The sequence below is a fragment of the Nicotiana tabacum genome, chromosome 23 (assembly GCF_000715075.1).
Source record: "Nicotiana tabacum cultivar K326 chromosome 23, ASM71507v2, whole genome shotgun sequence".
Lineage (NCBI taxonomy): Eukaryota > Viridiplantae > Streptophyta > Magnoliopsida > Solanales > Solanaceae > Nicotiana > Nicotiana tabacum.
Genome location: NC_134102.1, coordinates 49,032,294 through 49,044,695, shown reverse-complemented (window position 1 = coordinate 49,044,695; position 12,402 = coordinate 49,032,294). Strand labels below are relative to the sequence as shown.

General features: G+C 37.8%; 1 protein-coding gene and 1 long non-coding RNA gene across 3 annotated transcripts in view; one reads left to right on the top strand and one right to left on the bottom strand.

The window, feature by feature from the left end:
- LOC107815129 (uncharacterized) overlaps nt 1-3,453 on the bottom strand; it is a 31,498-nt gene extending 28,045 nt beyond the window's left edge. Inside the window, exons 1-3 of one of the 2 annotated variants that reach the window (XM_075246130.1) lie at nt 3,013-3,453; nt 854-1,204; nt 556-771 (exon numbers count right to left, since the gene is read on the bottom strand). In XM_075246130.1, the coding sequence (XP_075102231.1) occupies nt 556-771; nt 854-1,204; nt 3,013-3,234 (789 nt within the window). In that variant the 5' untranslated portion in view covers nt 3,235-3,453. Of the gene's footprint in view, nt 1-555; nt 772-853; nt 1,205-2,274 lie in introns of both variants that reach the window. The other variant, XM_075246129.1, reaches the window with a different exon arrangement.
- A 342-nt stretch (nt 3,454-3,795) lies between these two features.
- Nucleotides 3,796-11,927, top strand: LOC142177444 (uncharacterized). Its single transcript, XR_012705876.1, has 2 exons — nt 3,796-3,944; nt 11,440-11,927. It is a non-coding gene; the product is annotated as an uncharacterized LOC142177444 (long non-coding RNA).
- Nucleotides 11,928-12,402: the final 475 nt, after the last annotated feature.

Here is a 12,402-nt window from a genome sequence, read left to right as displayed (position 1 = left end):
AGACTAAGAAGCGTTAGACATTCTTGCTTAATCCAACTGCGTATAACAATCTCTTCATGAATGCCTTACTAGTTAATTACATTGTCAACTTGGCTGATCTTTTACATGGTTTGTAGAAGTAAATGTATATCATGCACCATGGCCTCCATTTCTTTCGATTCTACTCTGTATCTATTTGGTTTCCCTCCCTATACTTGTTCAAGAACCAACTAATTATATTTTAGATCTTTCCTGTATCTTTTTTTTAGAACCGTGGTGTCCGGGCCAGCTTGCACGCACCTTGACTAATTCCACGGGATACCTACTACCTCCCACCATCTTTTCTGTATCTATTAAGTTCTATTAGGTTCTTTCCTCCCTATCCTTGTTCAAGAACCAGCAAATTATATTCTAGATCTCTTTTTCTTAATGGTACATGGAAAATCCTGGAGTTCCAGAAGGTAATTGATATAAAAATTTTGCAATTCTTAAGCACTCATAAATATATTCAAGACCAATTGATATCTACCCAAAAAAAAGTGTAAGAACACGAATCAACCGATCTTAGTGTCTTACCAGTTTTGGGATGACACCTGCTTCAACCATATTCTTGTGATTAGAAACAGTCAATGCTAAATTAGCCAAAACCCTTGTAGCTGCCTCCTTCACTTTCACTTCTTCATCCTCCAGGAACTTTATCAGTAAAGGCAAGAGATCAGAGTTGGCAATTTTGTTTCTGAGTTTCTCATCCACAGATAAATTCCATAATGAACATAAGCTTTGCTCCTTCACCTGCAGAAATAAATTCAAGCTTGTGCCTCAAATGCTGTATCAAAAAGACATGAGGACAGAAAAAATGAGGTAGATTTTGCACATTTGGGGAGAGGGAAGAACGTCTCAAGAGGCCGTTTATCTCTTCTATTGCACCACTATCTGCCACAAGCTCTCTGTACATATTCACTGAGGATATCATCCTCAAAAGACCAGCAGCTGCTTCACAAGCAGCATCAGACTCAGACCTTAGAAGGTTCACAGCCAGATTAACAGAACCCCGGAACTTCATTAACATATCAACACACTGCTTCCCTCCAAGTGAATACTTCCAGAGAGCAATGACTGCCTGTTCTCTATCTAGAGGGTCATGGTCCAAACCAAGCATCCGAACAAACAAGGCAATGTAACTGTCACCTGTGTTAGATGAGCTATCCTTTAACATATCAACATCCTGTAAATGAAAGAGGAAGATTCATCATCATGTAAAAAACATGCTTTAACTTGATGCAGATAAGCTCTGAAAGAGTTGGTGAAAGAAAGATCACCACTAAAAATGGAAGTACTCTCAAGGCTTAAGTACACATTAAGCAAACAGGTTTATATTTGTTTATCTCTAGGATTAAGAACTGGAGGTTAACAGCTTGTTTGGATGGTTGTTACTCGTTGTATCGTATTGTATTGTTATCTCAAAACAATGTTTGTTTTGATTGTTTCATTAAAATTGGTTGTATTGTATTGTTAAATTCACTGTTCCGAAACAATGAAAAGTCCCATTTTTGAAACAACCGATTTGCTGTGGTGGGATTGTTTCCTATTTTTCTTTCCAATTATGCCCTAACTTATTACTCCATAATTCTATTTTACCGTTTACCTTTTTTTTTTTAAAATTTTACTCCAAATCTCCCACCTATAACCTACTTTGTCTTCGTCCCTTTTTTTTTCAGAACTTATGCCTTTTCCAACTTCAACCTAAAATTGCTAATTTTGTTAGAATTTGCATGAATTTAATTGTTTAATCTATTTTTAAGACATATTTGGTGATAAATTAGTAGAAAGGGGGTTTTTTAAATTATTTTTATGCGTAATTATTGATAAATTTAATATTTAAACAATTGAGGGTATTTTAGTAAACTTATCAGTTACAGTACAGTACCATACCGTCAAACCAAACAGCAAAATGTTATTTAACAACTGCAAACAATACAATCTATCCAAACATTGTATTTATAAAACGATACAATACAATACAATACAATACAACACAATACAATACAATACAATACATCATAAAACGATGGGTAACAACCATCCAAACAAGCTGTAAAGTTGTGTTTTGTAAACCGAAATTTCCTATAAGAGACAAATATGACCCACATAACATTCACAAATGAGTTTGAAAACTCATAGCATGATGATCAAAATGCTTAGTGCAAGTAAACCGAAATCCAGCATGACAGAGTAGAGACTAAAAGCAATAAGAAACTAAAATACAAGCAACCCAGTAGGAGAAATAAACTTCACCTGGTGAGGGTTAACATAAACTTCACCCCCTCCATCACTGCAGGCCGCCCTTGTCCTTGTGAGACCTGAATACAACCTAGGGTTGTCTCCATTATAAAAACACAAGTTGGAATTATTAGCTTTTCTTGTTCTAACTGTGACACTAATAACTCCTTCAGGGGTTTGCAAGACTCGATAATTGGGTGGCTTGAGCAAGAGCTGTGCTGGGATTGGTAAGGCCATGTTTGGTATATTTCAACAGAATTGGAAACTAAAGGGTTTTTAGTTTGGTTTATTGGTTTGTTGTCATCCTCAAGTTTGAGTTCACTATACTTTTTCTAGTGATAATGGAATGTACCAGTAATTTCGAAAACCAGAGTGAGGATGTTGTAAAAGAGATTTTTCTCTCTCCACCAAACTCCCTCAACTTCTCAGAGATTTTTCTCTCTCCAAACATTGTATTTATAAAACGAAACGATACAATACAATACAATACAACACAATATAATACAATACAATACATTATAAAACGATGGGTAACAACCATCCAAACAAGCTGTAAAGTTGTGTTTTGTAAACCGAAATTTCCTATAAGAGACAAATATGACCCACATAACATTCACAAATGAGTTTGAAAACTCATAGCATGATGATCAAAATGCTTAGTGCAAGTAAACCGAAATCCAGCATGACAGAGTAGAGACTAAAAGCAATAAGAAACTAAAATACAAGCAACCCAGTAGGAGAAATAAACTTCACCTGGTGAGGGTTAACATAAACTTCACCCCCTCCATCACTGCAGGCCGCCCTTGTCCTTGTGAGACCTGAATACAACCTAGGGTTGTCTCCATTATAAAAACACAAATTGGAATTATTAGCTTTTCTTGTTCTAACTGTGACACTAATAACTCCTTCAGGGGTTTGCAAGACTCGATAATTGGGTGGCTTGAGCAAGAGCTGTGCTGGGATTGGTAAGGCCATGTTTGGTATATTTCAACAGAATTGGAAACTAAAGGGTTTTTAGTTTGGTTTATTGGTTTGTTGTCATACTCAAGTTTGAGTTCACTATACTTTTTCTAGTGATAATGGAATGTACCAGTAATTTCGAAAACCAGAGTGAGGATGTTGTAAAAGAGATTTTTCTCTCTCCACCAAACTCCCTCAACTTCTCAGAATGTGCTATTTAGTTTTTATACGGGTGAGCAAAAATAGTCGCTACTCTCTTAAAAATTAATACGAAAAGACGATTTTATCCTTAATATTAAGGACATTAACACTCATGAAATTAAGGACACGAAATCCTAAAGTTTAACAGCAAATACAAGACACTTTGGGTGTGTTTGGTATGACTTTCCCATTTTTTACTATTTGGTTGCACAAAACAGTTTGAAAAATATTTTTCTACATATCACATTTTCCTAAATATTGGAGTAAAATGACTTCCCTAGAAAACGTTAGGAAAACATTTTCCGAAAATTCCACCTACCCTCACATCTAACCCCAACCACTTTGGTTTGTTCTTTGCATAGCTACCTTCCGCTTAGTTAAAAATGTAGCGAAAAGACGATTTTTCCCTTTCTATTTAAAAGGCGTCTTTCGTCTGTATTTCTGGGTTTCTAGTTAAATTTTCAGATTTCTCTGACGAAAGAGCAGCAGTCTTCTTTTGCGACAAGGTTTAGTATCCATTACAGGTATGATTTTAGTATTTTACATTTTTTTTATGCTTCAATTCGCCTATTATGTTGTAATGTAATGATGGTTTTTCTATTTTTGTTGATGTTCTGTATATATGTTTAGTCTAATCATGTTTAATGTTTAGAGTAAAGGCAATTAGTTTAAACCCTAGTGTTTCATTGATTAGTGGTAAAATTACTAGTTTTTAGGGTTTAATTTGTATTATTGGAGCTTTAAGCTCTTATTTTTTGTTATAATTTATTTCTATATGTGTTTTTGGATTAATTGTGATGAATCTAACGATGATGAAATATGGCATTGTTCAAAACTTCATATTTTGAAGTATTTCGAAGTAAGCTCTTTTCAGAGGCTAACTTAAGAGACATGATTTCTAAAGTATTTTGAAGTTAGCTCATAGGCTAACTTCAGATACATAATTCATGAAGTTATATATTTTATTCTGTGATTTCTTGTGAGGTTTTTTGTTTTATGTTTTGTACATATGTTTATTTTAATCATGTTTGGTATTTAAAATAAAGACGAATATTTTAGACCCTTGTCTTTCATTGATTGTTTTTTAGGGTTTAACTTGTTTTAGGTTTTGATGCATGTTTTAGTTTCAAGCTATCATTTTTTGTGATACTTTATTTGTGTGGGTATTTTTTGGATTTTTGTAATGAAGTTAATGATGATGAAGTATGACATTGTTCAAAACTTCATATTCTGAAGTATTCCAAAGTAAGTTTTTTCCTGAGGCTATCTTCAGAGACATGATTCTTGGAGTGTTTTGAAATTAGCTCTTTTCAGAGGCTAACTTCATATAAATATTTTTATGAAGTTATATATGTTTATTCTGTGATTTCTTGTGAGGTATAATTGTATTGAACATTGTAGTATTTTCTTAAAATGATGGCACCTAGAAGTCAAGAAAGCGGCGTATATGAAACTGGTAGAGAGCAAGAACGTGGAGGAGAAAAGAACGAATAAAGAAGGGTACAAGAAGGCCAAGAAGGAGGCGAAGTTAGCAGTTACAACGGCTAAGACTGTAGCGTTTAGACATTTGTATGAAGATCTTAGGGATAAAAGTGGGGACAAGAAGTTGTACAGGCTAACCAAGGCGAGAAAAAGGAAGGCTCATGACCGAGACCAAGTGAAGTGCATCAAAGATGAGGAAGGAAGAGTATTAGTGGAAAAGGCACATATTAGACGTATATGATAAACATACTTCCATAAACTCCTAAATAAGGAGGGGGACAGAGTCATTGAGTTGGGTGATTTGGAGTACTTCGAGAGTCGTCGAGATTTTAGTTATTGTAGGTGTATAAGAATTGAGGAGGTCGAGGGGGCTATGCATAAGATGAGTAGGGAAAGAGCGAGTGGGCCAGACGAGATCCCGGTGGAAGTTTTGGAAGAGTGTGGGTATGGAAAACTTGGAATGGCTCACTCGGTTATTTAACAACATTTTTAGGACGAAGAAGATGCCTGAAGAATGGAGGTAGAGTACGATAATTTCGCTGTATAAGAATAAGGGTGATATACAAAATTATAACAAACTACAGGGGTATGAAGGTACTGAGCCACACTATAAACGTTTGGGAGAGTGTGATGGAAGCGAGGGTGAGAAAGAGTGTATCTATTTCTGAAAATCAGTTCGAATTCATGTCGAGGTGTTCGTCTACGAAAGCTATTCACATTGTAAGGAGGTTGGTGGAGCAGTATAGGGAGAGGAAGAGAGACTTACATATGGTGTTCATTGACCTAGAGAAAGCATACGCCAAACTCCCAAGGGAGGTTCTATGGAGATTCTTGGACGTTAGAGGTGTTCATATTGCTTACACTACGGTGATTAAGGATATGTATGATGTATCTAAAACCCAGGTGAGGATAGTGGGGGAGGGGGTCTCGGAACACTTTCCAGTTGTGATGGAGTTGCATTAGGGGTCAGCTCTTAGCCAGTTCTTATTTGCCTTCACGATGGACATACTGACGCGACATATTCAAGGGGAGGTGCCTTGGTGTATATTATCTGCAGATGATATTGGATTGATTGATTAGACACAAGGTAGTTTAAATGAGAAACTAGAGGTCTGGAGACAAACCCTGGAGTCTAAAGGTTTCAAGTTGAGTAGGACCAAGACAGAATACTTGGAGTGCAAGTTTAGTGACAGGCCCAATGAAGAGGACATGGACGTGAGGCTTAATACACAAGTTATCCCTAGGAGAGATAGTTTCAAGTACCTTGTGTCTACTATCTAAGAAAATGGGGAGATTGATGGGGATTTTGCACATCGTATCAGAGCAGGGTGGGTGAAATAGAGAATCGCATCTGGCGTGTTATGTGAAAAGAACGTACCACCTAAACATAAAGGTAAGTTCTACAGAGTACTTGTTAAACCGACTATGTTGTATGGGGCAGAGTGTTGGCCAGTCAAGAACTCCCATGTTCGGAAGATGAGAGTAGCATAAATGAATATGTTGAGATAGATGTGCGGGCATACCAGGATGGATAAGATTAGGAATGAATATGTTCGGTCCATGGTAGGAGTGCTCCGGTGGAGGACAAGATGCGGGAAGCAAGGCTTGGATGGTTTGGGCATGTGAAAAGGAGGAACGCAGATGCCTCGGGGAGGAGGTGCGAGAGGTTATCCCTGGTGGGTTTGAGGAGAGGCAAAGGTAGGCCAAAGAAGTATTTGGGAGAGGTGATTAGGCAAGATATGATGTTGCTTCAGCTTACCGAGGACATGACCCTTTATAGGAAGGTGTGGAGGTCGAGAATTAAGGTAAAAGGCTAGTAGGTAGTCGAAAGTATTTCTTCTACATACCAGTAGCATTAGTGTTAGTCTGGTGCGATATTATTGTTAGATATCTAGTTTTACGTGTTGTCCCCTTTACTTTGTTATCTTGTTGTTGTTAATGCTTGTGCTACTGCTTTATTTTCATCTTGCCTTGAACGGAGGATCTATTAGAAACATCCTCTCTATCTACCAGGTATGGATAAGGTTTGCGTACACACTATCCTCACCAAACCCTACTTATGAGATTATACTGGGTTTGTTGTTGTTGTTGTAATATATTGGTGTAATCCTTATAGATCCCATCCGATGGGTCATAACTTGAACCAAGTTCTGAGAGAAAAAAGTTATCCTCCCCTAGATTGTATTGATGTCAGTGATATCCCTCAATTCGATATTTGCTCCTTTTCACTTGGCACTACAAGAGAGCCATGTAGAAGGCGGATCTTCTTTTGTTGCTACTCAAGTAACACAATAATGTCATACGCAAGAGGTTATTGCAGAGCAATTTGTTTCCATGTGTATGGATGGTTCAGCTACATCTGAAGCAGCGATTTAAGTTGAGACCGAACAACAGCAGGAGGAAGCACATCCAATACCAGCTGAAGTAGGTGCTTTAGTGTCACGACCCAAAACTAACCCCCTATCATGATGGCACCTATCGTGGAACTAGGCAGGCCGACTCATTTCCAAAACAAAATGATATTTTCATTTCAAAGATAATTTCAAGGTTATTTAACATAAAAACCTCCATTTAAAGAGTTCAAATCAAAGAAAAACAGAAGTGCGAAAAAGAAAAGTCCGACATCGGGGTGTCACTAGTCATGAGCACCTACTATAATCTGTCTAACAATATCAAGGCTAACTCAGCCTGAAAAAATAGCTAAATACTACTAGAGGAAGATAAGAGGGAGAAGAGCAGGGGCTGCGATCGCCAAACAGCTACCTTGTTATCTCCAAGAAAATCTGCAACCAAAACACTCAATAACCGCTACCGTGTCCAGCCACACCTGGATCTGCACACAAGGTGCAGGGAGTAACGTGAGTACGCCAACTCAGTAAGTAACAACAATAAATAAAGACTGAGCAGTAGTGACGAGCAATAAAGCATATAACGTTCATATCAGGAAATCTCAGTAAAATACCACATGCTCTTAAAAATCAGGATTTGAATCAAACATCTCATTTAAACCCAGTTCCAATAAAAATCATTTTTATTTTCCATTAGTTTTTCAAATAAAGGCCCAATGCAAAGGTGAGCAAAAATGATAAAATCATAAACAGCCACTCGGGCAGACCTCACAGTCACTCGTGCCACTCGGGCATATCTCACAATCACTGTTGCCATTCGAGCATGCCTTACAATCACTCTTGCCTCCCAGTCACTCAGCACTCGGCACTCGGCACTCGCGCTCAGTAGGTACCTGCGCTCACTGGGGGTGTGTACAGACTCCGGAGGGGCTCCTTCAGCCCAAGTGCTATAATCTACACGGACAACTCACGTGCGATAATAATAAAGTATGCTGCAGGCGGGCAGCCCCGATCCACACTCATCCTCGCCAATCAGGCCCTCGGCCTCACTCAGTCACAAGTATGTTGCAGGTGGGCAGCCCCGATCCACACTCGCCCTCACAAATCAATCCACTTGGGCATTTCAGTAAAACAGGGCATTCGGCCCAAAACATTTATATGCATCAAATAGAGTCATAAAACTGAGTTATGCAGTAAACAAGTATAAACATGACTGAGTATAAATTTTTTTTTCAATCGAAAACAGTGAGAGGATGATACGAAACAGCCCCTAAGGGTCCAAACAGCATTGGCGCAAGGCCCAAACATGGCATTCAGCCCAATTTACATAAAATCTTTCTAAATCATATAAGTATCAATGGTTTCAACAAAGTATGCAACTTTACAGTTGCTACGGGGCGGACCAAGTCACAAATCCCCAACAGTGCACGCCCACATGCCCTTCACCTAGTATGTGCATCACTAAAAATAGTAGAATGATACAAAATCCGGGGTTTCATACCCTCGGGACTAGATTTATAATCGTTACTTACCTCAAACCGATCAAATCTCTACCCCCAATGCTCTTGCCTCTGGACTCGGCCTCCAAATGCTCCAAATCTATTCACAATCAGTATAATACCATCAATATATGCTAATGGAATGAATTCCACAAGAAAAGCTTCAAAATTAGACCAAAACCCGAAATTGGCTCAAAATTCGCCTGTGGGACCCACGTCTCGGAACCCGATAAAAGTTACAAAATCCGAAAGCCCATTCAACCACGAGTCTACCCATACCAATTTTACCAAAATCCGACCTCAACTCGACCCTCAAATCTACAAATCTAATTTCCAAATTTTTAAGTTTCAATCTCTGATTTACGCCTCAAAATCATATAATCTAGTCGGATTACTCGATGATAATTTAATATTATGGAGTAGAAATGATCAAAAGGGACTTACCTCAAGTTTTTCTTGAAAATATATCAAAAATCGCCTCTCCCCAAGCTCCAATTTGTCAAAAATGGCAAATGGGACGAAGTCCCTGTTTTTATAATTCTGCCCAGACATCCTCGGTTCTGCCTCGATCTTGGCCCTCGATCTTGGCCTTTGATCTTGGCCCTCGATCCTGGTCCTCGATCATGGCTTCGATCGTGCCTTCGATCGTGGCCCTCGACTCTGTGCTCGATCTGGGCCTCGATCGTGGCCCTCGACCCTGAGCTCGATCGTGGCCCTCGACTCTGTGCTCGATCTAGGCTTCGATCGTGGCCCTCGACCCTGAGCTCGATCGTGGCCCTCGACTCTGTGCTCGATATGGGCTTCGATCGTGGCCCTCGACCCTGAGCTCGATCGTGCCTTCGATCGTGGCCCTCGACTCTGAGCTCGATCTGGGCTCGATTTCTGGGCAGAAGCAATTTCCAACAGAAGGAAATTGCAGCAGCTGTTCTAGTTCAATTTTTGATCCGTTAACCATCCGAAACTCACCCGAGGCCCTCGGGACCTCAACCAAATATACCAACAAGTCCTAAAACATCATACGAACTTAGTCGAATCCTCAAATCACCTCAAACAACGCTAAAACCATGAATTACACCCCAATTCAAGCCTAATGAACTTTGAAATTTCTAATTTCTACAAACAACTCCGGAACCTATCAAATCACGTCCGATTGACCTCAAATTTTGCACACAAATCCTAAATGACATAACAGAGGTATTTCAATTTTTAGAATCAGATTCCGACCCCGATATCAAAAAGTCAACCCCCAGGTCAAACTTCTCAAAAATAAAACTTTCGGCATTTCAAGCCTAATTCCTCTACGGACTTCCAAATAATATTTCGGACACGCTCCTAAGCCTAAAATTACCATACGGAGCTATTGGAATTATTAAAATTCAAATTCGAGGTCGTTTACATATAGGTCCATATCCGGTCCACTTTTCTAACTTAAAATTTTTAATTATGAGACTAAGTATCTCATTTCACCCCGAGTTCCTTCCGGACTCGAACCAACTAATCTGATATAACATAATATAGCTGAATAACACAAAAAGAAGTAGAAATGGGGAAAACAAGGTTATAACTCTCGAAACGACCGGCCGGGTTGTTACATTTAGGGAAAAAGAATCGCAATCTCAGTCATTGGTTGAGATCTCCATATGTCACTCGTAAGACAAAGATAAATGGTGCAGATACAAAAAAAGATAAGCATGTAAGATGATGTTCATTCCATTATGTGAAGCAAGATAAACAAATGTTATAGAGATTTACAAAATGGTTGAAGGCGAGCAAGCGGGAACATTAGTGTACGTTCAATTTGGGTTCACTCACATTGGATAAGTCGTTCTTTTTAGAACTTACAGACCCTAACTCTGATCTTGTGGACGAGGTATGTGACCGAATCCCAAATTAGTTGTACACTTCAGATGTCATACTTTATGTTTTCTTTTATGTATATGTTTTTAATATTTTCTAGTTTTTTTTGCTCTGTTGAGCATATCGATATTGGTGTATACTATTTGCACAAGAAATATTGCTATCACCTTTTGGATTATCCATAATCAAAATGCACTACAACTGATTTGGTTTTCAATAAGTTTGTGGTCAAACTTGCTATAGAGTGTTCGTTAGAAGAGGATGCGTCTAAGCAGTTGAAGAGTAAACCAAAGACGAAGAGGGATAGGAAGAAAGAAGTTGAGGTAGGTGTACCCACACAACCGAATGAACTTAATGAATTCACTTGGTTTGAAGAATAATTAACTAGGTAGAAGATGGCTAATTACGTAACAAGCATTGAACACTCATGTTTAATCTCGTGGGCGTATGTCGATAGAGTGTTTATTTCAATGTGTCTTGATCAAATAGCTAAAGATCAATTATAAACTCATTACTTGTTGGGAGTATTGGAATTTAAAACAAAAACAATATATGTGTATGACTCCTTACACAATGAACCGTACGAGAGGGCAATAAAGCTCATCAAACGTTTTACTCGGCTTATCCCGTATATGCTCAAATGTATGAATTTTTGTGGTGAACATAAAGACTACAGAAACGATGTTACTGAATTTGAGATCAAGTAAATGGTTGCACCCCAAAAGGAGAACAAGTATGCACTGGCATATATTTTTCGTTTTAATTTACATGCAGCTTACATTTTTGTGTGTTTTTTTTGTTGAATCTTTCAATTTTCTTGCATGTGTTTGCAGTTTTGATTTCAGTGTATTCACCCTCAAGTTTATTGCGTTGCTGATGAAGCAGGAAGATGTTCACAAATTCCAACAGAGTGATGCTGCTCTTCAGAAAATAATTGGCTATCAACCTTTAGGCACACGGGAATTGGAAGGTAGATACTGGGTATGAAACTCTAGAAGAGCAAGTCAGTCATGACTATGGAGATTATGAAGATACCTACTTTGAATTTGCTTAGTATTTTTTGATTGAGTTGATGAAATATTTTGTGTAAATCTATTTTTTTTTTTTGGATTTTGAGGAACGCAAATAATTTAGTGTTTATAAGCTGAAGCACCCTGATACTTTAGGTTACTAACCTGCATTGGTTATGTTAGTGTGTCGATAATTCTGAAGTCCCCTGAAATTTGTAGGTTACATAGTATAAAATTTCAGAGTTGTTACTCTGAAGTACCCTGTGGGGTGGAATATTGTTTTTATGTGAAAATTCATGCACTTCAGAGATACTTTTCTGTAGTTAGTTCTACATTTTTCAAAACTTTAGATTGTTTTTCCAAATTATTTTGAAGGCTCATGTGGGGTGGAATGCATTTGCTATTTTGTGTGAAAATTCATGCAATTCAGAGATACGTTTTTGTAGTTAAATTTACATTTTTTAAAACATCAGATTGATTTTCCAAATTATCTTGAAGCATTTTTTTATTGAATTTGATAAACAAATAACTAAAATCAAATTGATAGATTCGAATAAGCATCTGAAGTCTATCTGAAGTTATATGAAATATTCTTTCTATTTCGAATAAAGGAATCTGAAGTTATTCATTTTATTTCAGTTTTTGGATTAATATATTTTTGCCCTTTCTAGGTGCCCCGCTGATTCCATCCGAAGTTTTCTGAAAGTACATGCAATATTTCTTCTACTTCGAACAAAGGAATCTGAAGATATTCATTTATTTTAGTCTTTGGATTAATATATTTTG